Source organism: Glycine soja, chromosome 4, assembly GCF_004193775.1.
Source record: "Glycine soja cultivar W05 chromosome 4, ASM419377v2, whole genome shotgun sequence".
Classification (NCBI taxonomy): domain Eukaryota; kingdom Viridiplantae; phylum Streptophyta; class Magnoliopsida; order Fabales; family Fabaceae; genus Glycine; species Glycine soja.
The window spans coordinates 35,857,419-35,883,390 of record NC_041005.1 but is presented as its reverse complement, the minus strand read 5'-3'; the positions used below and the strand labels follow the sequence as shown (position 1 = coordinate 35,883,390).

Below are 25,972 nucleotides of genomic sequence, written 5' to 3'. Positions count from 1 at the left end.
GACTAGTAATCCAGTTATGAGTTTCAAAGATTATACATTTTATGGTAAGTACTCGAATAAAGGGTTGCATAATTTTACATCAATTATATGAATGATGAATGCAGTGCCCTCGCCTTCAACCAGGAAGTAGTGCAATAATCAGTCTACTACTATATCCATGGTACAATTATATATAATAACAGAAGTAGGAATTAAAACAACCTCATCAAACAAATCCACTAGATATAGATTAACAATTAAGGTTTGAACCGTGCATAGATCTCATGCTAGACCTATATAGGTTTAATTTATAGAAACGAAATAAACAATGACATGGGAAAAACGAAAACACGAAAATAGGAGGATTTCATAAGATACCACAATATGGAAACTTGGTATTAAATAATTAGTTTGAAGTACATGCTATTGCAATAACATTATTGTATGTTACATATAGGCATAATATATTGGCCATTGTTTTCCTCAATGATTTGAAAGTAGAATAAAGCTAACACAGATTAATTCTCTGGCATAGCTCGTTTAAGGACACAGAAATTGAAAACGCAATTATACGGATCCCAATGAAATCCGATCTCATCCCCTTTCTTGAGATCTCTTCTTCTCACGAAATCTTGGTTCCACTTTCCAATAAGAACATAGCTCTTGGATGAAGACCATCGCTTTAGAACGAGCTGGTGCATGGATTTGGTGTCCATGTCCCAAACTCTAACTGGGGTCCCTTCTTCAGTTTCTGCAGCTCTTGCATGATCTGCACCCAACATAGGCAAAATTTGCTTCTTCACCAAATCTGCAGCCAGCGAGAGTCTACTTAGGATTCCCAAATCGCTATCGGTTAGCGTCTTCTTGATCTTCCAAGGGTCATCGTAAAGCTTCAGTGTTGTTGAAACTCCCTTGTTCATATCCTCTTCATTTTTGTTGCTGAAGAATCTTCTCCTTGATGTCTTAAAGTTGGAGGCTTCACATATGGTGGATTTCCTCTTCTTTTGACACTGCTCCTTCTCATCTGAAGGATTGCTCATGTTGGAAGAGATGAATATTATTTTAAACTTTGATGGGATTTGTGATTGTAAACTCATAAGAAAGAAATGATGATCGGGCTTTGAGTGTTTGCACTACTAGCATTTTTGTGTATTTGTGAAATGGAAGTGAAGACTCATTTCCCCTTTCTTTCAACATATAAATGGATTTCTCATCTTTGTCATAGCCAGTGGAAAGGCATTTCTCATTTTTCTTTTCAAAAGTATGAATGAGATAAGAATCTCCAATGTCATACAACTTATTGTCAATATCCTTTTATGTAATTATGTTTTGTTGTAGAAACGAAATGTTGAAATTTTCTTAGCTGTGTTTTTTATTTTTGGCTTTTGTTACTCAAATTGAGTTCACTTTTGATTTTGTCACCAAAATTTAAATTTGATTTTTTTAGTTTTTAATTTTAAAAAATATTATTGTTAGTCCCATATGTGCTAAAAAAAAGGTTATAAATTATACAATTAACCGCAAAAACTCAATTATCACAAGGGACTAATTTTTTTTTTTTTAAATTGACACCAAAAAAATAAATTTAAATTTGAAGGACCAAAATAACAAATAACATAAATTTAAGAAAATAAAAACATATTTAAGTTTTTATTTTTTTAGAATAACATATTTTTAGTCCCTCAATTATTTAAAGTTTTTATTTTTAATCTTTCAACTAAATGTTGATTAGTCTTGATTTCTAAATTATTTTTTCATTTGATTCTTGATTCCTGTTAAATTTTTTGGTTAAATGATGACATGAAAATTGATTTTAGTGATTTATTTTTCTCGCTGTTAGAAACCTCAAAAAATTACTCCCTAATATTTTTATTCCAAATCTATCATAGACACAAATCCATCATCATTAACTACAACTACAATTATTTGAGTTATCACCAGCATTTTCAAGCATGAGAACTTTAAGCATGATATATATGTGGGTGAACTTGATATCCCTGTGAAACGTAACCACAAAGCGAAAAAGGAGAATAAAAATAGTGAATATCCCGGTGACGGGAAAAATGATAACATACTTGTAAAAACAACAATTTTACTTGAGGCTAGGGATAAACAGAGGTGCGCATCAGTGAGCAGGTGAAAAAGATTATTTAAAACAAAATACCTGTTTCAATATTATCGTTAAGATATTTTTTTTACTTCATTAATAAGAAGAAAGATTACAGGGAGCAATCCCTTGCATAAAGAAAAATAGTCTCCCTTATAAAAAATAAAGTTGTATTTAACCAAATTGTCATATATTAGCGCGCTATCTTTCTTTCAATTTAATAAATACTACTATAAGATAAAGTTTAAAAATAATAAAAGCTTCAATTTTTAAAATAAAAAATGAAACAAAATTAAACTCAAAAGTAAAAAAATACTTCATTTTTTATTATACTGAACAGTTATGAAAAATCAACTATAGACTTTTGCTAATGTCAAACTTTTTTTCTATTTGTCAAACTTGAACGTCATAACAAATAGAGTATGACTCAGTTGATTAAAAAAAACAGGAGACATGATAAACTTTTTAGTATTTCTCTTTCATTCCTACATATAAAAAATAAAAGAAAATGTGAAAGTCATTATTGTTTTTTATTAATTACTACAGAAACATATCTCTATACGAATTGATCAGTTACCTTATGGCGCTTGAAATAAATCCTTTAAAAAGGCTAGTGATCAAAATAATGAATTATGCTAAATTGATTAACGAGTTACGGCTTAACATATAAGAAAACTTGAGCTAAATGGTTGATGAACTTTTGTTGTTGTAAGAGAAAATTATTTAGATGGATACAAGGGATACTTAAAATAAACCATATGCATAATTAATTATGCATAAGGACTCTAATAAATATAATGGGAAATGTAGTTTATAAGGCTAATAAACCAAATTGAAAATCAATAACAATACTCCTTCGTTGCCATGAATAACCCATGAGTAAGACCTAATTAACTTTGATAAGATCCTAGATGTTCAGCATATGACCATGTTAAAACAAAATTTAGTTGAGCATCAACCAAATTGACCACGTTACTGAGTGCCAGATAATATGGTAGAAGTTCTAGAACATCTTGCCTAATTAAGGATAGAGCCATATGCTATAAATAATATGAAGAATCGTAGACATTTCCAATAAAGTATATAGACATAAAACCAATTTTGTTGAGAAACGTACCGAACAGGCCGGAGGAAAACAAATGATTTACATTCTCATAAGCAGCGCCATAAAAAAGCCAAGCGATTTTCAGAGGGACTTTACAATTCCAAAGATGATTAAAAACCTCTGTTCACTATTATTTACACGCTAACCTAGCTATATGGTTCATCACTAAGTTATAAGTTGATTTAACAGAGAAAAAGGACACTGCTATATATCTTCCTAGCTTCCAAATTTCTCCACCAACTCCAATGCAAATTCCACTCCCAAAACAGTTGACGAAGCTTTGTAATTTCATGATTGAAACCTGCAGTAGTCCCATATTGATTTATAGGAATGAACTCTTAAACCCGAAAGCCATATATAACTGGACTCAAACACTGGTGTACACATACGGTTTGATATATAGGAAGCTTCACACCCAGAAAGAATGTAATTTCTGTTGCAAGACGGAAAAAACGATATCAAACTTCAATGAAATTTTAAAAAATAGTTAATGAAATACACAATTAACATTATACATACTGATAGAATAATCGATAGAACACTCAATTCTTGTCACGATTTATTAAATAAAGGGAAATGATGTTTAGTACGAAGGTTAATGCACGAATATTATACACGAAGTATCCTTGGCTGATTTCCTTTAATTCCTTAATCGTATTCATTTCTTAAGTTATATGATTATCCAATCGAAACAAGACAAATACGATTCGTGCAGTTTTTTACGAATTTTTTTTGTACCAAATAGCATAACTCTTAAATAGATGGTATATCCGGTTAGTTTTCAAAACATTAATACCGGTGAGTTGACTATTGAAGGAGGCGAATGTAAAAATTGAGATAGTAATAATAGAAGTCATATATTAGCTTTCTAATACCTAGGAGTAATTATTACTGAAAGAAAAATGTTAGCCAATATTTTAAGGACAATATTAAAAATTTTAAAATAAATCTATTTTTATTGAAAGATAAAAAATTATATTGCTCATCATCTTTTTTATATTTTCTTTTGATTTATATAATGAATATTTTCTTTAATTTCTTAACTAATATTTTAAAAGTACTGGTTAACCATATTCTTTATTAAAATAAAGGATAAAACATTTCATTTTTCTTACTTAGAGAATTACGTGAAGTATGTTCAAAGTACCCTTTTAAAATATTAATGCATTTTTATTTGAGTAGTTATAGTTGAGTACTTTTATGGAGCGATGCCCTAAAGTGAGAGAGCTCCTTTCCTCCTTGGAAGCTCAGCGTAGATGATAGATAGCCAACAAAGGAAATTAAAAAGAATTTGATGTAAAATGCTTGGTTAGCTAGTGAAAGCAACTCTCGAGGGTTAGTTATGCTCCATATTGAAGATAGGCAGATAGATGTTTTTCTGTTATATATAGGTCAATACCGTGTTTTGCAATATTGATTTCTAAATCTTAAACGTCACTTTGCTGCTGATCATATAGGTCAGGTCACTCTACAGTTGGTAATCTTAAACTTGATGCACGAGTGAATCACACTCATCAACAACCGAATACTAATACCCCAACTTGAATTCATTGTCGAAACTGAGACACTGTGGAGCTTGTTTTTGGTAAGCAAGTAGCATTCGATACTAAAAGACTTAAGTTAAAACCCATCACATTGATTCCATTATTATATTGGTTCAGATGTTATGTGCAAAGGTCTCTTCTATTTCAGAATCAAGCAACAAGAAGAGACAGTTTCTTTTTCAAATCTTTTGGTAGAAAAATTGCATTAATTGGTTTGTCATCAAGTTCTCAGACTGCCAGCTGGCACAGGATTAGGCAACTAGGTTTTGGATTAGCAGATCTAGATCGAAGTTCAAAGTCTTTTGGTTTTCACCAGAATGATAGTTGGATACCAATTCCTTTTGAGACGTAGAGAATCTATAGATTATTGAAGTGAGTTTTTTCTCTTCAGACAAAGGTTTTTTTTTTATGCACATAATCAGGAATCGTACCTGATAACATGATTAAAAAATCAAATTATCTACCAATTATGCTGACCCTTGCTATTTGGTTAATAGTATATATAGTCCATTTTCACATTTAGTTCACAAATATGAAAAGATAAGAGTTTAGTGAGTACAAGGGTGCATATATGTGTGTAGATAGTCAGAATGAGGGGACAGAAATTAAGCCATCACCATATATAGTCATTTCTTTCTTCAGTATTTTGCTGATAGATATATTTAGCAACCTAAGTAAGCAAGGAAGAGGGGCAGATACAGCGAAACTTGTCAAAAAGAAAAAGGGTAAAAAGATGTGATGGTTGTGGTGGAGAGATGATGATCGACCTCGTGGTTACAGTTTCTTTAGGAGGTGGGTATCCTCGCTGTGTTGCTTTCGAATATTTGAAGAAGAATGGGAGTTTATGCTTAAGGAGTAGACATTGCAATCTTTATCTCTTCCACGGCTCGCTAGCTTGTTATCTAAATCTAAAGTGGTGTTGAGTGGACGATTGGGTTGGGTCTCCTATGTGGCAGCCCAAGCATATATGATTTGAGAAATTTTATTTGGATATAAAAAAGGGAAGACAGAGAGAGAGAGATCCTTGACATTAAATTAAATAGATGATTTGATATAAAGAGACGGAGAAAAGAAAATTACAAAAAAAAGTGTACCTGCCAAAAGTGTCCCTATCAGTAATAAAATTCCTTGGTTTATATGGACACAATGTTTTAAGAATTTGATTGGAATCGGTCGAGTTAGTGGTTGATGGATCACTAGTCGAATAACAATTCATCATCCATATCATTTGATATATATTAAAAAATATAAAAAAATAATATAATTAAGTAATTAATTAATCAAATTAAATTATTTAATATTCTAAATTTAAAAGTATTGTTATTATAAAAATATTTCAAATAACAACTAATATTCATGGCAATACAAGTTTATAAAAAAAATTCTAACCGAAACAAATATATAATGTCTTAAAACTAATCATAAGTTTACAAAAAATAAAATAGAAAAAATTCATAATTTTGTTTTTTTTTTAAAAGAGCATCAACCCGATTTAATCAAAGACTCAATCCAATTCAACCAAAGATCTATCGCATGCCAATTCAAATCAGATCACCCTGGTTCTAATACATTTCTTATCCTCTTAGCAAATCGAATTGGTGCGCCCATTGAGTTTTAGTCGAATCGACTTGTTTGGTCCAATTCTTAAACTCCTGATTAGACATCAATCAATATATATATATATATATATATATATATATATATATATATATATATATATATAAAGGTTTTATTCTATGGGGCGATACTACGTACGTAACACCCGATTTTCATTTCCTCCAAATAATTTAATTAATTAATACATATTTTATATATTATATATTATAATTTTAAAAGTTTAAATTCATCACAAGTGTGTATATAAAATATATTTAAATATTTATTTACATATGTACTAATAGGGAGTGTAAGTGGCTCGGATTGGGTTAATAATCGGGTTAGATCATAAAAAAATGTCACCTATTTAAGTTTTGAAAAATAATTAAAAAAATCCTCAAACTAAAAAATAATAAGGATATTTTAAAAATCAATATTCATATAATATTATACTATTCATATGATAAACATAAAAAAGAAATAAAACATAAATAATACTCATAATATTATTCATAAAATAATTTTATTACTTTAAAATAAACAAAAAAAGATAAACTTTAAAATAATGTATTATCTTAAGATAAACCATGTATTGCTTTAAGAATGAGGTGTTCTTAATTCAGAATTTCTATATTAATAATTTAATTAAATATGAGTTGGGTTGTGTTGGTTTTGGTTAGGTCAAAACTCCAAACCTTTCATTCCCTCTAATTTTTATTAGGTTGATTAAACTAAAATCAATCTAATCTAATGACCCAATTAATATATAAAAATCTAATTGGGTTAAATTGAATTGGGTGGATTTAGAGATTGAGTTTGATATATTTACACCCTTAGCTGCTAACATACATTTATTAAAATTGAAACTAAATAAAATATATTAAAATTCATATAATATAAAAAATTACTCCTATAAATTACAAGATGGGTATTTAATACTCATGCAAGGTATGAAAAACTTAAGCTAGTATTATATAAAACAGGACTATGTTGTTAGTACATGTGGAAAACAATGATTGAATTCAGTCCCGCATAATTAATTTTTTTTCATTAAAACAAACAAAATAAAATTTAAAATAAAAATCAATCAAAATTACAAACATATTTAGTTTTTTTCAATTGTGCTTCTCAACTAAAATAAACAAATTAGGATTTATATATTCATTCACAAATTTTAAAAACAAATTAAAAGAAAATTAATAAATATATTCTTAGCATTTGTACGTGTACAATTAATGAATATATTATTTGAGTTAGTGAATTATAAAATACCGATCACTCATTTCAAGTTATTTTCTCCCATTTACCATTTTCTCCCTCAATAAATTTCAATCTTCTACCTCCTTTTTCTTTGAATTTTCTTCATCTTCATCTGTATCTTTTTTTTTTTTTATCTCACAAAAGAATACTAATTTTATTTTCTTCCATGTGTAGATACTTAGTTGAGTTGGGGAAAAAGGATTTTTTAGGTGAGAAATTTCATAATATTTTTTTCCCTTTCTCTTGATGAATTTTCCTTACATGAATTTAAATCCATTTATTTCACAAAAGCATACTTTTTTTAGATACATATTTAAATTGAAAAAGAAGATTTTTAGGTGGTGAAAGAAATTGAGTAATCACTTTTATTTTTGAAATTAAGTAACTACTCTTATCTATTAGATGTATTTTTTCTTTTCAGAGAATCAACGTTACATATTCCTATGCAGAGGAAGAAAGCTGATTCTATGTTTCCCTTTGAACCTCAAATATTGTTTACTAGATTCAAAAAATAAAAATAAAGTGAAGAGAAAATTTTGATGCTTTGATCTAAATTGAGAAGGAAAAAGGTAGGCCAAGAGAAAAATATATTATTTTTTACGTGTTTCTTTTCCTTCATGTTTTTTTAGATTTTTTTTATGTCTTTCTTTTTGTGTGTTCTTTTATTGACAAAGACGAGAAATTTATTTTTTCTTACCTACTTCAAGTCTTTTTAAATTATTCTTTTTACATGTTTTTTTTGGTGATAAGTGATAAATGTACATTCAAATCAGAAGGGGAAGATAATAGGGGTGGAAAAATAAGTATTTATCCTTATCCTCCCATTGATAATGTATTATTTGTTAAAGGGCTTACACACTATCTACTTAGTATAATTCAATTATGTGCAATCGACTTGATGTTTCCTTTAGCAAAGATGGATGTGTCGTCCAACCCAAAAATAAGACCCAACTTTTCACTACTAATAGGAAAGGTAATCTTTATAAGATTAATCTTAGTGAACTATCAAATCAAAATGTAGCATGTCTACTATCAATCAAAGGAAATCACTGGGTATGGCACAAGAGACTTGGACATGCAAGCTTGAGGTTAATCTCAAAACTGCAAAGGCATGACCTTGTGAGAGGTTAACCAAGAATGTCATAGAAAGATGATTTACTTTGTGAAGCATGTCAAAAGGGGGGGAATTAAAACCTCCTTTTCAAGCAAAAACTTTTTTTCAACCTCAAGACCACTTGAACTATTACATATTGATTTGTTTGGTCCAACTAGAATAGCATTTGCCAATGGAAAGAGATATATGGTTTGGTAGTAGTGGATGACTACTTAAGATGGACATGGGTTACATTCCTTGCTCACAAGAATGAGTCCTTTGAGGTCTTCTTTAAATTTTGTAAAAGAGTTCAAAATGAAAATGGAGTATGCATTACTTCAATCAAAAGGGATCATGGTGAAGAGTTTGAAAATGAGAGCTTTCATCTATTCTGTGAAGAAAATGGAATTTTTCATAACTTAACCGCTTCTAGAACACCTCAACAAAAGGTGTTGTTGAGAGAAAGAATAAATCATTGCAGGGAATGGCCAGGACCGTGCTCAATGACAACTCTACCCCCCAAACATTTATGGGCTGAAGCAGTGAACACTTCCTGTTATTTACAACATAAAATCTATATAAGACCCATTCTAAAAAAGACTCCTTATGAATTGTGGAAAGGACGAAAACCCAACATTTCATATTTCCATCCTTTTGGATGCTAGTGTTTTATTCTTAATACTAAGGACAACTTGGGAAAGTTTGATTATAAGAGTGATAATGGAACATTACTTGGGTACTTAGAAACATCCAAGGCATATAGAGTTTACAACTCTAGAACCTCAGCTGTGGAAGAAGCTATTCATGTAAGATTTAATGACATAAAGCCTGATATAGAAATGTCAAAACTTGATGGATCTTTTGCAGATATAAGACTGGACAAAGGCATTGGACCACTGATAGAACAACCTTCAGAAACAGACCCATCCCATTCTAGAGATTTGATAAAGAAGTTGTAGTTTTGTAAGATTTTAGTGTGCGTTTCGGTGGTTATCGATTGTGGTGGAAACCAATATTATTAGAGTTGGTGTGATATGAAAAAAATTTTGCACTAGAGATTTGATAAAGAAGTTCAATTTATAATATTGTGGTGTGGGTTGTAGTGGTTGTCGATTGCGGTGTGGGTTGTGGTGGTTGCGGACATTCATTCCACCAACCCCTTTCTACAAACATTCGATAATTTTTAATTTGATTAATTTTGGTTATTAATGTTAATTATTCATTAATGAGAGAGCTAACCACCATCACAGGTCAATGTTTATAAACTGACAGTCATCGAAAGCAATTTAAAATCACCACTTTTTAGAATTAGGGAGACCAAATGTCTCAATGAAATTCTAGGAGAACTAAAATGACAGATTCATCAAACTAGGAGGACCAAAATTGCATTTTAGCTTCATTAATAATATAAAAAAAATATTTACATATAATATATATATATATATATATATATATATATATATATATATATATACAATAAATATAATTAACTGAAAATGTATACAAATGTAAAAGTAACAAATATTTATGAAACTAGCTTGGATATCAATTTTTCATCATGATGCACGTGTACACTATTATTTACATAATAATTTAATATAATTGAAACCTCAATTGCCGAAAAGATATTGGAATATTAATTTTATACCAGATAGGTATTTGGCCTAAGTCGAATATCCATTATACCCAAGAAAACCTTTGGGACACCGAAGCACACCCTATGGTAGTGCTCGGGATTTAAACCTACTGAATACCCGAAGACTACAATTCCTCTATCTCATAGGATTACTCCTACGAGGTACCAAGTATTCAGCCTAAAGCTGAGTCCTCGAAACCATCTGTAATGTCAAGTACTCAGCCTAGTCAAGTATTGGGCATCGTCCATAGCATGAGGAATTCGGCCTGGGCGAATACTTGGTAGCCCTTGTAACATCAGGTATTTGACCAGGCCGAATACCTGGTATCCCTAATAATATAAGGAACTTGGCCTGGCCGAATACCTGGTATCCCTGATAATATAAGGAACTCGACTTGATCGAATACTTGATACCCCTTGTAGTAACATCAAGTATTCAGCCTGGCTGAGTACCTGATACCCCTGATAGTATCAGGTACTCGACCTGGCTGAATACTTGATACCCCTTACAATATCAAGTACTAAGCCTAGTTGAATATTAGGTACTCCTATTAAGTACTCATTCTGACCGAATAACGATTATGCAAAGGAAGATTACCTAGATTAACTGTTAAAGAATAATTAAGAGAGAGAATAGTTCCTTAATGATAATTATAGGGGCATTACCTAATGAGGAAACCTTGGGAAAGGACTCATAAATCCAAGGCCCACTAAGGTATGTATAAATAGTTGTGTGGATATCGAGGTAAGGATACTGTTGATTCTCATTTATTACCCTTATTTTATTGTTCTCGATTGCGACCTTACTTGAGGGTTAGAGTGCCTTTTGCAAGTACCTCACCTTCCAGCTTGACGAGTACCATTTGGAGAAGAAGAAAGATCATTTAGAGGATACAAGCAAAGAAAAAAGTTACCTGTCAACCCCCGTGTAGGTACATTTAGCATCCACCATAGGGCCCAAGTAAAATTACCCTACGACCCCAAGGAGAGTATGGTAGCTACTACCCATTCTATGGTAGAAACACAATCTTCACGATAGCCGACAGTCGGACAGCCCCAACCTGTTCGAGTTCCCTCCCCTTGTGAATGTATGTATACATGATTTTGATGATGCCAAAGGTAAGTGCTTCTCAAGTTTGATCCAAGTCAAGAATTCAGAAATTTAGAAAATAACTCCTAAGAGTCACAACTCTTTAGAAAATAACTCCAGAGAGTCACATCTGTTCAAGAGATTTTTGAATGGTCATCAAATACATGTAAATAGGTGACTTGGGACACAAAATGTATGAGAGAGATATTCCAAGAGAACTTCATTTCCAAATGCTCTCTCAAAAGAAACTCTTGGGCAAACACTTGCAAATCCATTAAGAGTTCATCCATGGACTTCAATTGTAATATCTTTCTCTTCAAGAGAGAATTCATTTTCTTTCTTCTTATTCAAAGAGACTGATTAAGGGGCTGAGGGTCTCTTAAGTTGTATGGATTCCTGAACACAAGGGATGGGTTGTCCCTGTATGGTTTAGACTTTGTAAACGGATTTTTACAAAGGGAGTGGTGTGGAAGCAATGTATTCCAAGATTATTTTGATGATGCCAAAGAATCAAGAGTTAAGCAAATTCCAAAGTTTCAAGAATCAAGTTTTGAGAATCAAGATTCAAGATTCAAGAATAATCAAGATCAAGATTCAAGACTCAAGATTCAAGAATCAAGAGAAGACTCAATCAAGATAAGTATTCAAAAAGTTTTTCAAAACATTGATTGGCACAAGAAGTTTTCAAAAAATCATTACCAAAGAGTTTTACTCTCTGGTAATCGATTATCAGAAGGTAGTAATCGATTACCAGTAGCCAACATTGTTTTCAAAACTGATTTACAAAGCTATAATCGATTACCATAATCATGTAATCGATTACCAATGTTTTAAAACATTAGATTTCAAATTTCAAAAGTCACAACTAGTGATAAAACATTTTTAAATCATTTTAAACTTTTGTAATCGATTACACAATACTTGTAATCGATTACCAGAGCTTCTAAACATTTTGATTTTCAAAATTTAAATATGAAGAGTCACTTCTGTTGATGTGTAATCGATTACACCTTTATGGTAATCGATTACTAGTGACTGATTTCGAAAAATAAATTTCCAAAAGTCACAATTCTTAAAGTGACTTGTTTTTGAAGATTCTTTCAAAAGTCACAACTTTTAAGTGACTAGTTTTTTAAAGAGTCACAAATTTTAAAAGGTGACTAGTTTTAGAGAAATTACCAAGAGTCACAAACTTTAACTTGAGTCATCAAGTGATTATAAATATGTGACCATGGCATGAATTTCAAAAAATCTTTCAACACTTTCTACAGAACTTTCTAACTCATTTCTCTACATCTTTTCGACAAGTTTCATAACAGGGTTTTACAATCTGATTCATTTCTCTTCATCTTTCTAAAAGTTTTTGTTCAATACTTTCTCTTCCAAGAAAAGTTGTTCAAAAACTTGTGCTATTTTTTTCTTCATTCTCTTCTCCCTTTGCCAAATGAATAGAAGGACTAAACACCTGAATTCTTTTGTGTCTCTCTTCTCTCTTCCAAAAGATTCAAAGGACTAACCGCCTGAGAATTCTTTTGATTCTTCCCTTCCCCTTAAACAAAAGATTTCAAAGGACTAACCACCTGAGATATCTTTTGTTTCCCCTTACAAAGATTCAAAGGACTAACCGCCTGAGAATTCTTTGTCCCAACACATTGGAGGGTACATCCTTTGTGGCACAAGTAGAGGGTACATCTACTTGGGTTGTTATACTGAGAACAAGAGAGGGTACATCTCTTGTGGATCAGTTCAAGTGGAGGGTACATCCACTTGGTTGTTCAAAGGGAACAAGGGAGGGTACATCCCTTGTGGATCTTTGGCTTGTAAATGATTTTACAAGGTTCAAAGAAATCTCAAGAACCGTTGGTTGCTTGGGGACTGGATGTAGGCACGGATTGTGGCTGAACCAATATAAATCTTGTGTTTATCTTCTTCTTCCCTACACTTTTTAATTTCCACTGTGTACTTTTAATTTCCGTTTTTACTTTTGGTTAAGTTTTTGTTTATGTTCTTTACTTTCTTAACTTTGTAGTAAAAGCCTAATTGAATCTGGTAACATTAAGAAGGATAATTTTTTAATTAGTCAAGACACATTAATAATTAATTCAACCCCTCCCTTCTTAATTATTCCAAAGCCACTTGATCCAACAAGTGGAAAATCTCAAGTGGGTTGCTTGAGTACTGGACGTAGGCACGGACTTTGCCGAACCAGTATAAAAATTGTGTTTGCATTCTCTCTTCCCTTATCTAATTTATTTTGTTGCAATCAATTTTGTCTTTCATATTTAAAGAACATTATAAAATTGATTGCTGCTTCTTCTGCATTCTGAGCCTATCCCTCTTAAGTTATTGAGGCCGCTGGTCCAACAAGTGGTATCAGAGCAGGATTCTTGTATAAAGTTTAAAAACTTCAAGAATATATATGGCCTCATCCAACTTTCCATTTCCCGAGGAAATTCTATCAATAGGCTCTTATGTTCAATGGTGAGGGTTATCATTATTGGAAAACCCGAATGCAGATCTTTAAAGAAACCATAGATTTAAAGATATGGGAAGCCATTATAAAAAAGGGAGAGAATGTAAATCATGAAGATTTTGATGATGTCAAAAAGATTAAGCCTTGGATAATGAGCGTCATCATCAAAAAGGGGGAGAATATGGATCATGCATTGTTTTGATGATGTCGAAAAGAAATCACTTGATCGTCATCATCAAAAAGGGGGAGAATGTGAATGTATGTATACATGATTTTGATGATGCCAAAGATAAGCACTTCTCAAGTTTGATCCAAGTCAAGAATTTAGAAATTCAGAAAATAACTCCCAAGAGTCACAACTCTTCAGAAAATAACTCCTGAGAGTGACATCTGTTCAAGAGATTTTTGAATGGTCATCAAAGGCCTATAAATAGGTGACTTGGGACACAAAATGTATGAGAGAGATATTCCAAGAGAACTTCATTGCCAAATTCTATCTCAAAAGAAACTCTTGGGAAAACACTTGCAAATCCATTAAGAGTTCATCCATGGACTTCAATTGTAATATCTTTCTCTTCAAGAGAGAATTCCTTTTCTTTCTTCTCATTCAAAGAGACTGATTAAGGGGCTGAGGGTCTCTTAATTTGTAAGGATTCCTGAACACAAGGAATGGGTTGTCCTTATGTGGTTCAGACTTTGTAAACAGATTTTTACAAAGGGAGTGGAAAATCTCAAGTGGGTTGCTTGAGTACTGGACGTAGGCACGGACTTTGCCGAACTAGTATAAAAACTGTGTTTGCATTCTCTCTTCCCTTATCTCATTTATTTTGTTGCAATCAATTTTGTCTTTCATATTTAAAGAACATTATTAAATTGATTGCTGCTTCTTCTGCATTCTGAGCCTATCCCTCTTAAGTTATTGAGGCCGCTGGTCCAACAAGTGGTATCAGAGCATGATTCTTGTATAAAGTTTAAAAACTTCAAGAATATATATGGCGTCATCCAACTTTCCATTTCCTGAGGAAATTCTATCAATAGGCTCTTATGTTCAATGGTGAGGGTTATCATTATTGGAAAACCCGAATGCAGATCTTTAAAGAAACCATAGATTTAAAGATATGGGAAGCCATTAAATTTGATTCCTTTACTCCTACAATGATAGAGAGAAATGCAACTACATAAAAAAACTAGAGAAGAAAGAAGATGATGATGAAAGAAAGAAGAAGATTCCTCCTTAGCCCCAAAATGCTGAATGCGATCAATTTGGCCACATGAGATTCAATTGTCCTGTGATGATAGCAAAATTTTTCCAGTAATTATATCTGCCTCCCTTGATGATGAGCAAGAGGAGAAGCTGTTATCAGTTCTTAAGAAGCATAAGAAGGCTATAGGCTGGACCCTGGCGGACATTCCTGGTATTAGCCCTTCCACATGTATGCATCGGATAAATTTAGAGGATGGGGCTAAACCAGTAAGACAGCCACAGAGAAGACTCAACTCGGTGATTCTTGATGCAGTAAAGAAGGAGGTAACCAATCTTTTGCAAGCTGGAATCATTTATCCTATCTTCGATAGCCAATGGGTGAGTCCCGTCCAGGTAGTCCCAAAGAAAATCGGCCTCACCGTGATAAAAAATGAGAAAGAGGAGCTGATTCCTACTCGGGTGCAGAACAGTTGGAGAGTCTGTGATCGAGGCTGTACCCAAATCAAATAAACATGATAATGCAATAACTAGGAAGTGATCCTAGGTTGTTTCCCAATGAGCAATGATAAACCAAATGTTCATAATATACTTGCAGTAACAGTAATGATTGGGGGGGGGTTTGTTCGTTTTGTGATTTAAGGAGCAGAACAAGTAAACTGGAATACGAAACTAATAATATTGAAAATGGGTTCTTTCCTCTAATTTAGAAGCCATTCTCTTATCCTGGGTTATGGAGAATTCGTCCCTAACAGTAACCACTTAATCCAACCCTATTTCAATTTACTAAGCGAAAATCAACCTAGGGTTGTCAATACGTGATTAGGCACCACATACAAGTTAGCCCTTCGTCCATTAAGCATGAATGCAAGTTAGGCTCAGAGGCAATTAATCGAACACGAAGCGTGCACTGATTAATGTTCACGAATTTGGGTTAACTGGTGAAGGGAAAACTGTCAGGGAACCATATTATAAACGAAACCTCAAAGAGAGTTGGGCTTCTTCCTCAGAAGGAAACAACACCAGAATAATTAGCCTTCCATAGATTCAAACAGAAAACGTAAATGAAACATGAAGCAGAAACGTAAATAACAGAAATGTAAATGAGACAGAAACAAAAATGAAAACAGAAACGTAAATGAAAGTAGAAGAAGAAACAAGAACGAAATTGTAATTAGAAGCAGGAAATGGGAAATTGCATTAAGAACGAAAACAGTAGCATTAGAACAAAAAGAACTTAAAACCCTAAACAAAGCTCTGAATAATGAATGGCATAACAGAATGCCTTGCACGAATCCCAAGGCTGCTATTTAAAAAGAGTCACTCAAAGTCACTGGGCCCTATTACAATATTCTGGCCCAAAACGAAATAAACACTAAACCACATAAAATAAAATTGCGAAATTTCCTAATAAAAAATTAACTAAGGTAAGCGCTGCTTTATTTGCCCTCTTCAAGTCCACAACCAAAATCCGGATTAATCCCAATGTTTCATTAATTCCTAAAATTAGATTAAAAACATCAAATTAGCTAAATGAGACCAAATAATAAAACTGCCTAATTAATTGACAATTAAGACCAATCAGTAATTAAAATGGTGCAAAAAGGGTTTAGAAAATAGAAGAAAATGATGGCACATCAAAACCCCCCATACTTAGCCTTTGGCACTCCTGGGCAAAATGAAACAAAGAAAAAAATCCAAGGATATCAAAGAGAGGCAAACGAAAACATTCACATATTTCTCAATGAACATCAAGGAATGAAAGGAATGGGTAACATCTAACATAAGGAGATCCGAAAAGTCAAGACATTCATGAAAATCATCCAAGCAACCCAATCATGGCAAAATAGTTAATCAGCTCAAGAATGAAAAGTGATAAAGCCTCACAAGATATACACTCTATCTCTCAAGTGTCTAGGCTACTATTTACCCTCAAAGCACCCATGAAAACAAACACCACATAAACTTGGCAAGATTCAAAAATTGACAATCAACCCATAAAGACAAGCACATGAGGATCAAAAGGTCTTTTAAGGTTGTAATGGGGCCAAGGAAAAGGTATGGAAACATATGGAATAAGTGGCTGAATCCCAAAGGAATAGAGGAGCAATGAGGAATAAGTGCATATTAAGAAAACATAAGAAAATAAAAAGAAGTAAAGATAAAATTTAAACATAAAGAGTAGAACCAAGAGTCTCATCATTCTTTTCTTATTCACTCAACTTTACTGTTTTTCTTTTTCTTTTTCGATTTTTTTTTTGCTCTTAGCCTTTTGAGAAACAACATCATATTCAGCATGTCCAACATTTAACCAATATGCAATGTATATCAAGTATGGCTCAAAATATATCATGAAGCATGGCCAACAAAACATGTTATCCAATGAAACAAAAACCCCCACACTTATTCCCAAAACAATTCCAAAGCTCCAAAATTCCTTAAGGATATGGTGATATCATGGTTTTTCACTTAAGGCTTGTAGTGAGCTTCAAAACAAGGAAAGGGAAACAAGGCTCAAAAGGGCTATCAAAGGAATTAAGTCAAGGTAAGTCCATTTGGCTAGAAGCTTATAAGAACAAAATTGCCTCAATCATATCCAAATATGCATGTGAATTAGGAAGCATCAACAAGAATCAAGCCAAGGCTATTGTGCACGCAATCAATGGGGGCAAAACACACCAAATGATTATGATGATGGATGGCTCAAATTCTCACAAAGGTAAACTCATCACTTTCAAATTGAGCTTTCAAAACTATCATGACATGTAGAGGAGAATCAAGGATTTCAAGTCACAAAATGTCAAAATCTTTTATTTTCAAAAAAATTACCCATTTCTTGAACATATCCTATGATTCAAAGAAAAACATGCAAAGTCGTACATGCACACAGAATTGACCCAAAATATTAAACTAAAAATCCAACGAAACTAATCAACATTAACAAATTAACACAACTAACAAATTAACAAAACCAACAAAACTAACAAAAACCAAAGAACACTCCCCCCCATACTTAAACAACACATTGTCCTCAATGTAGCACAATTAAGAGATTAAAACAATTAAACCATCAAATAGAATTGGACAAGTGTAATAAAAGCAAAGAAGGAGATAGGAAAAGAAGAACTCCCTAAGTCATGGTGGAGGAAGAGTAGGGTGGAGTAAGGAAGTCTCTTCCACCACTACGTCCACTAAAGAAGGGTTCGTGAGGAATGGCTTAAGTCGATGTCCGTTGACCTTGAAGCTCTTGTTTGTGGAGTCGCTTTTGATCTCAACTGTACCATAAGGAAAAACATTAGTAACAACAAAAGGACCAATCCACTTAGACCTCAACTTACCACTCATGAGTCCAAGCCTAGAATTATACAATAACACTTTTTGCCCAACCATGAAGTCCTTCTTAACTATCATGCTATCATGGAACTTCTTGGTCTTTTCTTTGTAGAACTTGGAATTCTCGTAGGCTTCTAGGCGGATTTCATCTAACTTACTCAATTGCAACTTTCTTTCCTCACCAGCTTGATCCATAGAGAAGTTGCAAGTCTTCACTGCCCAGTATGCTTTGTGCTCAATTTCCACTGGAAGATGACATGCCTTTCCAAAGACAACCCGATAAGGAGACATTCCTATGGGTGCTTTGTAGGCAGTCCGATGTGTCCAGAGAGCATCATCAAGCCTGGTACTCCAATCTTTCCTGCTTGGCTGCACAATCTTCTCTAAAATTCTCTTGATCTCCCTGTTAGAAATTTCTGCCTGTCCATTGGTTTGGGGGTGGTATGGTGTGGATACCCTGTGTACCACCCCGTACTTTTTAAGCAGGGCATGCATTGTTCTGTTGCAAAAATGGGTTCCTTGATCACTAACAATTGCTTTAGGTACTCCAAACCTGCAAAACAGATTAGACCTGACAATATCTGCAACAACCTTAGCATCATTAGTTCTAGAGGGCTTGGCTTCCACCCATTTTGAAACATAGTCAACTGCAAGAAGAATGTAAACATAACCAAAAGAGACAGGAAAAAGGCCCATGAAATCTATACCCCAGACATCAAACACCTCACAGAATAGCATAGGTTGCTGAGGCATTTGTTGTCGCCATGTAAGTGTATTTCCTGCTCTCTGACACTGCTCACAAGTGCTGCAGATCTTCCACGCATCTTTAAAGATGGTGGGCCAATAAAAACCACAATCAAGCACTTTGCGAGCTGTCCTTTGAACACCCAGATGACCTCCCGGTGCGGAAGAATGACAGAACTGCAGGACTGAGTCAGTCTCATGATCTGGAATGCATCGTCTAATGACCTGATCACTGCACAATTTCCACAAGTAGGGGTCATCCCAAATAAAATGCTTAGCATCACTTTTAATTTTATCTTTTTGGGCCTTAGATGCTAAGGGAGGAAAAACAGAAGCAACCAAATAATTGACAATGTTAGCAAACCAGGGGGTAGAAAGAGAGTCAGAAATACTATACACTATATACAAATGATCATCCGAGAAATCATCCCGAATGGGTGAATTCGCATCCGATACGCGTTCGATCCGACTCAAATGATCAGCAACTAAATTTTTTGCTCCGCTCCTATCACGGATCTCCAAGTCAAACTCTTGAAGCCAGAGCATCCATCGGATCAACCTAGGCTTAGAATCAGCCTTCTTCAACAAGTACTTTAGAGCTGCATGGTCAGTATAAACAATGATGCGGGTACCAAGCAAATAAGATTGAAATTTTTCAAGAGCAAAAACTATGGCTAGTAGCTCTTTCTCAGTAGTAGTATAATTCGCTTGGGCAGCATCTAAAGTCCTAGAAGCATAATATATCACCCTGGGTAATTTATCAATTTTCTGAGCAAAGACAGCCCCCAATGCATAATTTGATGCATCACACATAAGCTCAAAAGGGGCTGTCCAATCGGGTGCCTGGATGATGGGGGTGGTAGTCAGCGCTCTTTTGAGGCAATCAAAAGCCTCTTTGCATCTGTCATTAAAGTCAAACTCCTTCTCCTTTTGCAACAAGTTGGACAGTGGAAGGGCTACTTTGCTAAAATCCCTTATAAAGCGCCTGTAAAATCCTGCATGACCAAGAAAAGATTGCACCTCTCGCACACAAGAGGGGTAAGGCAATTGTGAAATAATAGAAATTTTTGCAGGATCTACTTCAATACCCTTATTGGAAATAATGTGGCCTAAAGCTATACCTTGCTCAACCATAAAATGACATTTTTCAAAATTTAGAACAAGGTTAGTTTCAATGCATCTATTCAAAACTTTTTCCAAACTATCCAGACAACCATCAAAAGAGGATTCATACACAGTGAAATCATCCATGAACAACTCTATGCAATTTTCTAAGAAGTCACTGAAAATACTAATCATGCACCGCTGGAAGGTACCAGGGGCATTGCACAGGCCGAAAGGCATCCTCCTATAGGCAAAAGTGCCGAAGGGGCAGGTGAATGTGGTCTTTTCCTGATCCTCAGGAGCAATAGTAATTTGCATATAACCAGAAAAACCATCAAGGAAACAGTGTGAGATTTACCTACCAGGCGCTCAAGCATCTGGTAAATGAATGGTAGGGGAAAATGGTCCTTTTTGGTAACTTGGTTCAGCCTTCTATAGTCAATGCAGACTCTCCAACTGTTCTGCACCCAAGTAGGAATCAACTCCTCCTTCTCATTTTTTATCACTGTGAGGCCGGTCTTCTTCGGGACTACCTGGACGGGACTCACCCATTGGCTATCGGAGATAGGATAAATGATTCCAGCTTGCAAAAGCTTGGTTATCTCCTTCTTCACTACATCAAGAATCACCGGTTTGAGTCTTCTCTGTGGCTGTCTTACTGGTTTAGCTCCATCCTCTAAATTTATTCGATGCATACATGTGGATGGGCTAATACCAGGAATGTCCGCCAGGGTCCAGCCTATAGCCTTCTTATGCTTCTTGAGAACAGACAACAACTTCTCCTCTTGCTCATCAGTAAAGGAGGCAGATATAATCACTGGAAAACTTTTGCTATCATCCAAGTAAGCGTATTGTAAATTTGATGGCAGAGGCTTTAATTCTGGTGTGGTTGGCTGGGTAGTGGTAGAAGGAGATGGTTTCTCAGCCTGTACCTCATAAAGAAAGTCAGAGGTATGTGTACTTCCTGAAACATGGTTAGTCCTATCTGACTCTATAAAATCAATCTCAAGAGGTAAAACACCACCACCAGACATGCAATCAATATCACTTTCAGATTCACTTTCAGCATCAAATTCAGACATATGATCAAGTACAATTTCAGACTCAATGCATGAAGAGTGAGAGGTATGCAGATTAGAGTAAAGATCAGTCATGTATTCATCAACAACATGGTCAATTATTTCAGCACGAAATACAGAAAGATCTTCAGATGGGTATTTCATAGCATCCAAAATATTAAAATGAACAGTTATATCACCAAACTCCATGGATAATGTGCCTGCATAAACATCTATCTTAGTTCTAGCAGTTTTCATAAAGGGTCTGCCTAGAATGATGGGAACTGATCCTTGAGAAAATCCATCTTCCATATTCAAAATATAAAAATCAACAGGGAAAATCAGTTCACCAACTCTAACTAAGACTCTATGAAACCAACAGGGTAGGCAACACTTCTATTAGCTAAATGAATTACCACATCAGTTGACTGCAAAGGACCTAGAGATAGAGAATTAAAAATAGACAGAGGCATAACACTAACAGAAGCTCCTAAATCTAGCATGGCATTGTCAAACTTACTATTCCCTATAATACAAGGTATGCTGAATGTACCTGGATCTTTATATTTTTCAGGAATTTGGGGAACAGATTTACCAATCAGTGCAGAGACATTTCTGCCCATGCTAATTCGTTCACTTCCTTTAAGCTTCCTGTTATTAGTGCACAGCTCCTTCAAGAATTTGGCATATCTTGGAATTTGCTTTATTGCATCCAGTAGAGGTATGTTTACCTCTACTTTTCTGAATGTTTCTAAGATCTCTTTCTCTGCCTCTTCCATTTTTTTGTTGGAAACTACTCTTGGAGGGAATGGAAGAGGAGTAATGTGTTGCTTCTGCAAATCAGAATTATCAGTGGAAGATTCACCTACACATAAATTGTTAGGTAAATTTTTGTCGTTACCTTTTTCTGGAGTAGAGTGAAGTTTGGCAGGTTCATTTGCAGATGAGGAAGGTGTTACGGGTTGAGGTCCTTGACACTGCTTTCCCGACCTCAATGAAATGGCACTGACATTTTTGGGATTTTGGACAGCTTGGGAAGGAAGCTTGTCAGAATTCTGGGACTGTTGTTGATTCAATTGTGTAGCCAATTGTCCCATCTGATTGGTTAAGCTCTGAATGAAGGCTCTGGTCTCTTGTTGAAACTGCATGTTCTGCATAGTCATTTGCCTCACAAGTTCTTCGAGGGAAGGTTGTGGAGGAGCCTCAACTGTTGGTTGTTTCTGGGGCTGTTGCCGTTGTTGGATTGGTGGAGGAATGTATGGTCTGCTTGGGCCAGCAGCATTTTGGAAGGAACGAGCAGGCTGCTGTTGTTGTTGCTGAGGGCTAGACCATCTGAGATTAGGGTGATTCCTCCATCCAGGGTTGTATCTGTTGCTGGAGAGGTCATAATTGTTCTGCTGTGGTTGATTTTGCTGCTGAGGTTGAGGAGGTCTATTGTAAATATTAGCAGCATAAGCTTCGGGCTGCTCAATTGCTCCAGGTTGCTGCATGGAAGGGCAAAGGTCTGTATGGTGGTCAGCAGAGGAGCACAAACCACAGACCCTTGCAACATGTACAGATTTCTGGTTCAAGGCCAGTTGGGTTACCAAGTTAACCAATGCATCCAGTTTGCCTTCAAGCTTCTTAGTTTTAGATGATGCAGCTGAGTTTGTAGCTACCTCATGCACTCCTCTAATGACTATAGCATCATTTCTGGCGCTAAACTGCTAGGAGTTGGAAGCCATCTTCTCAATTAAATTTCTGGCTTCAGCAGGAGTCATGTCTTCAAGGGCTCCACCACTGGCAGCATCTATCATACTTCTCTCCATATTACTGAGTCCTTCATAAAATTTTTGGAGAAGCAGCTGCTCTGAAATCTGATGGTGAGGGCAATTGGCACATAGTTTTTTAAATCTCTCCCAGTATTCATACAGGCTTTCTCCACTAAGTTGTCTAATACCTGAGATATCCTTCCTGATGGCTGTGGTCCTGGAAGCAGGGAAATTTTTTTCTAAGAATACTCTCTTCAGGTCATCCCAACTCGTGATGGACCTTGGAGCAAGGTAATACAGCCAGTCCTTTGCCACTCCCTCTAAAGAATGAGGAAAAGTCTTCAGAAATATATGATCCTCTTGGACATCTGGGGGTTTCATGGTGGAGCAGACAATATGAAATTCCTTCAAATGTTTGTGCGGGTCTTCACCTGCAAGGCCATGAAACTTTGGAAGCAAATGAATCAGTCCAGTTTTAAGAACATATGGGACATCCTCATCAAGGTATTGGATGCACAAGCTTTTGTAGGTGAAATCAGGTGCAGCCATTTCCCTTAGAGTCCTCTCACGGGGTGGAGGTTGTGCCATGTTCTCAGAATGTTCAAAATCAGAATACTCAGAATCAGAATGCTCAAAATTGTAATGCTCAAAATCAGGATGTTCAAAATCACCAATAACAGAATGCACAGATTCACCAGTAATGGAATGCTCAGGATGATCAAAAGGTATAAAATGATGCCTAACTAATCTATGAAATGTCCTATCTATCTCAGGATCAAAGGGTTGTAAGTCAGATGGATTGCCTCTAGTCATACACTACATTCAGCATGCACAACTAGTTGCTTTGTCATGTAAATAAAGGTGCAGGTTTGAACTACAGCTACCCTCAAATGATATCCAAATGACTTTAAATTTTGTGAGCAACCTTATAAAATGATGAGAAGATAGCACAAAAACTTTCAGGCAAAAATTCAAAGTCTAACTATGGAAGCTAAAAATGGTAGGTTAAGAAAAATAAGTGAATAAAACTTGAAAAATAAAAAACTTTTGACAAAATCACTATTTTTGGACGATGGAGACCTCAGCCGGCCTATGGCAGGCTGCCACGATGTAGGAAATTTATTTCTACCCCAAATACATATATAATAATTGCGATTCTGATAACCGGAGCAAAAGTTATGGCCGTTTGAAGTTTCGACAAACACAAAATTTGCTACTTTTTTGGAACTTTCAAATCTGACCAAACTAAAGGCTCTAGCTATTTTTCTCACAAAATATAGATTAAAAGAAGTTACCACAAAAAAATTCAGCCAAAAATAACAACTCTAGCTACTAAAACAAAAAATCTCAAATAATTCAGCATGGGTGGTCGCTAAAATCCGTCTCTACTTGATTTCTACTACTACTCTGTTTTGCCGCAAGCAAAAGTGGTCGCTAAGTCCGTTGCAAAACCCTATTCACAGCAAAACACCCAAAACTGAAATAGGGGAAGCGCTTAATAGGAAAACTGAAACAGAACACACACTAAACAAAATACCAGGACACTAAACAACACTAACACACATACTAACACAATACTAACAATTAAACATAAAACACGAAGGAATTAAACACACAACACTAGCTAGCTATTATGAACCTTTGGACACTGCTCCCCGGCAACGGCGCCAAATTTGATCGAGGCCGTACCCGAATCAAATAAACATGATAATGCAGTAACTAGGAAGTGATCCTAGGTTGTTTCCCAATGAGCAATGATAAACCAAATGTTCATAATATACTTGCAGTAACAGTAACAATTGGGGGGGGGGGGTTGTTTGTTTTGTGATTTAAGGAGCATAACAAGTAAACTGGAATACGAAACTAATAATATTAAAAATGGGTTCTTTCCTCTGATTCAGAATCCATTCTCTTATCCTGGGTTATGGAGAATTCGTCCCTAACAGTAACCACTTCATCCAACCCTATTTCAATTTACTAAGCGAAAATCAACCTAGGGTTGTCAATACGTGATTAGGCACCACATACACCAGTTAGCCCTTCGTCCATTAAGCATGAACGCAAGTTAGGCTCAGAGGCAATTAATCGAACACGAAGCATGCACTGATTAATGTTCACGAATTTGGGTTAACTGGTGAAGGGAAAACTGCCAGGGAACCATATTATAAACGAAACCTCAAGGAGAGTTGGGCTTCTTCCTCAAAAGGAAACAACACCAGAATAATTAGCCTTCCATAGATTCAAATAGAAAACGTAAATGAAACATGAAGCAGAAACGTAAATAACAGAAACGTAAATGAGACAGAAACGAAAATGAAAACAGAAACGTAAATGAAAGTAGAAGAAGAAACAAGAACGAAATTGTAATTAGAAGCAGGAAATGGGAAATTGCATTAAGAACGAAAACAGTAGCATTAGAACAGAAAGAACTTAAAACCCTAAACAAAGCTCTGAATAATGAATGGCATAACAAAATGCCTTGCACGAATCCCAAGGCTGCTATTTAAAAAGAGTCACTCAAAGTCACTGGGCCCTATTACAATACTCTGGCCCAAAACGAAATAAACACTAAACCACATAAAATAAAATTGCGAAATTTCCTAATTAAAAATTAACTAAGGTAAGCGTTGCTTTATTTGCCCTCTTCAAGTCCACAACCAAAATCCGGATTAAGCCCAATGTTTCATTAATTCCTAAAATTAGATTAAAAACATCAAATTAGCTAAATGAGACCAAACTGCCTAATTAATTGACAATTAAGACCAATCAGTAATTAAAATGGTACAAAAAGGGTTTAGAAAATAGAAGAAAATGATGGCACATCAGTCTGCATCGACTATAGGAGGCTGAACCAGGTTACCAAAAAGGACCATTTTCCCTTGCCATTCATTGACCAGA

At 34.7% G+C, this 25,972-nt stretch overlaps 1 protein-coding gene and 1 non-coding gene across 2 annotated transcripts; one reads left to right on the top strand and one right to left on the bottom strand.

Annotated features, from left to right (window-relative positions):
* Positions 1–344: 344 nt before the first annotated feature.
* Positions 345–1,191, bottom strand: LOC114408166 (B3 domain-containing protein At2g33720-like). The gene has a single exon (XM_028371258.1). The coding sequence runs from the start codon at positions 1,074–1,076 to the stop codon at positions 498–500; it is 579 nt and encodes a 192-aa protein (XP_028227059.1). The 5' UTR covers positions 1,077–1,191; the 3' UTR covers positions 345–497.
* A 21,986-nt stretch (positions 1,192–23,177) lies between these two features.
* LOC114410996 lies at positions 23,178–23,284 on the top strand. Its single transcript, XR_003666384.1, has one exon. It is a non-coding gene; the product is annotated as a small nucleolar RNA R71 (small nucleolar RNA).
* Positions 23,285–25,972: the final 2,688 nt, after the last annotated feature.

What these genes read in the sequence shown, in the direction of transcription:
- LOC114408166 (XM_028371258.1), bottom strand. Translation starts at nt 1,076, where the DNA reads ATGAGTTTACAATCACAAATCCCATCAAAGTTTAAAATAATATTCATC.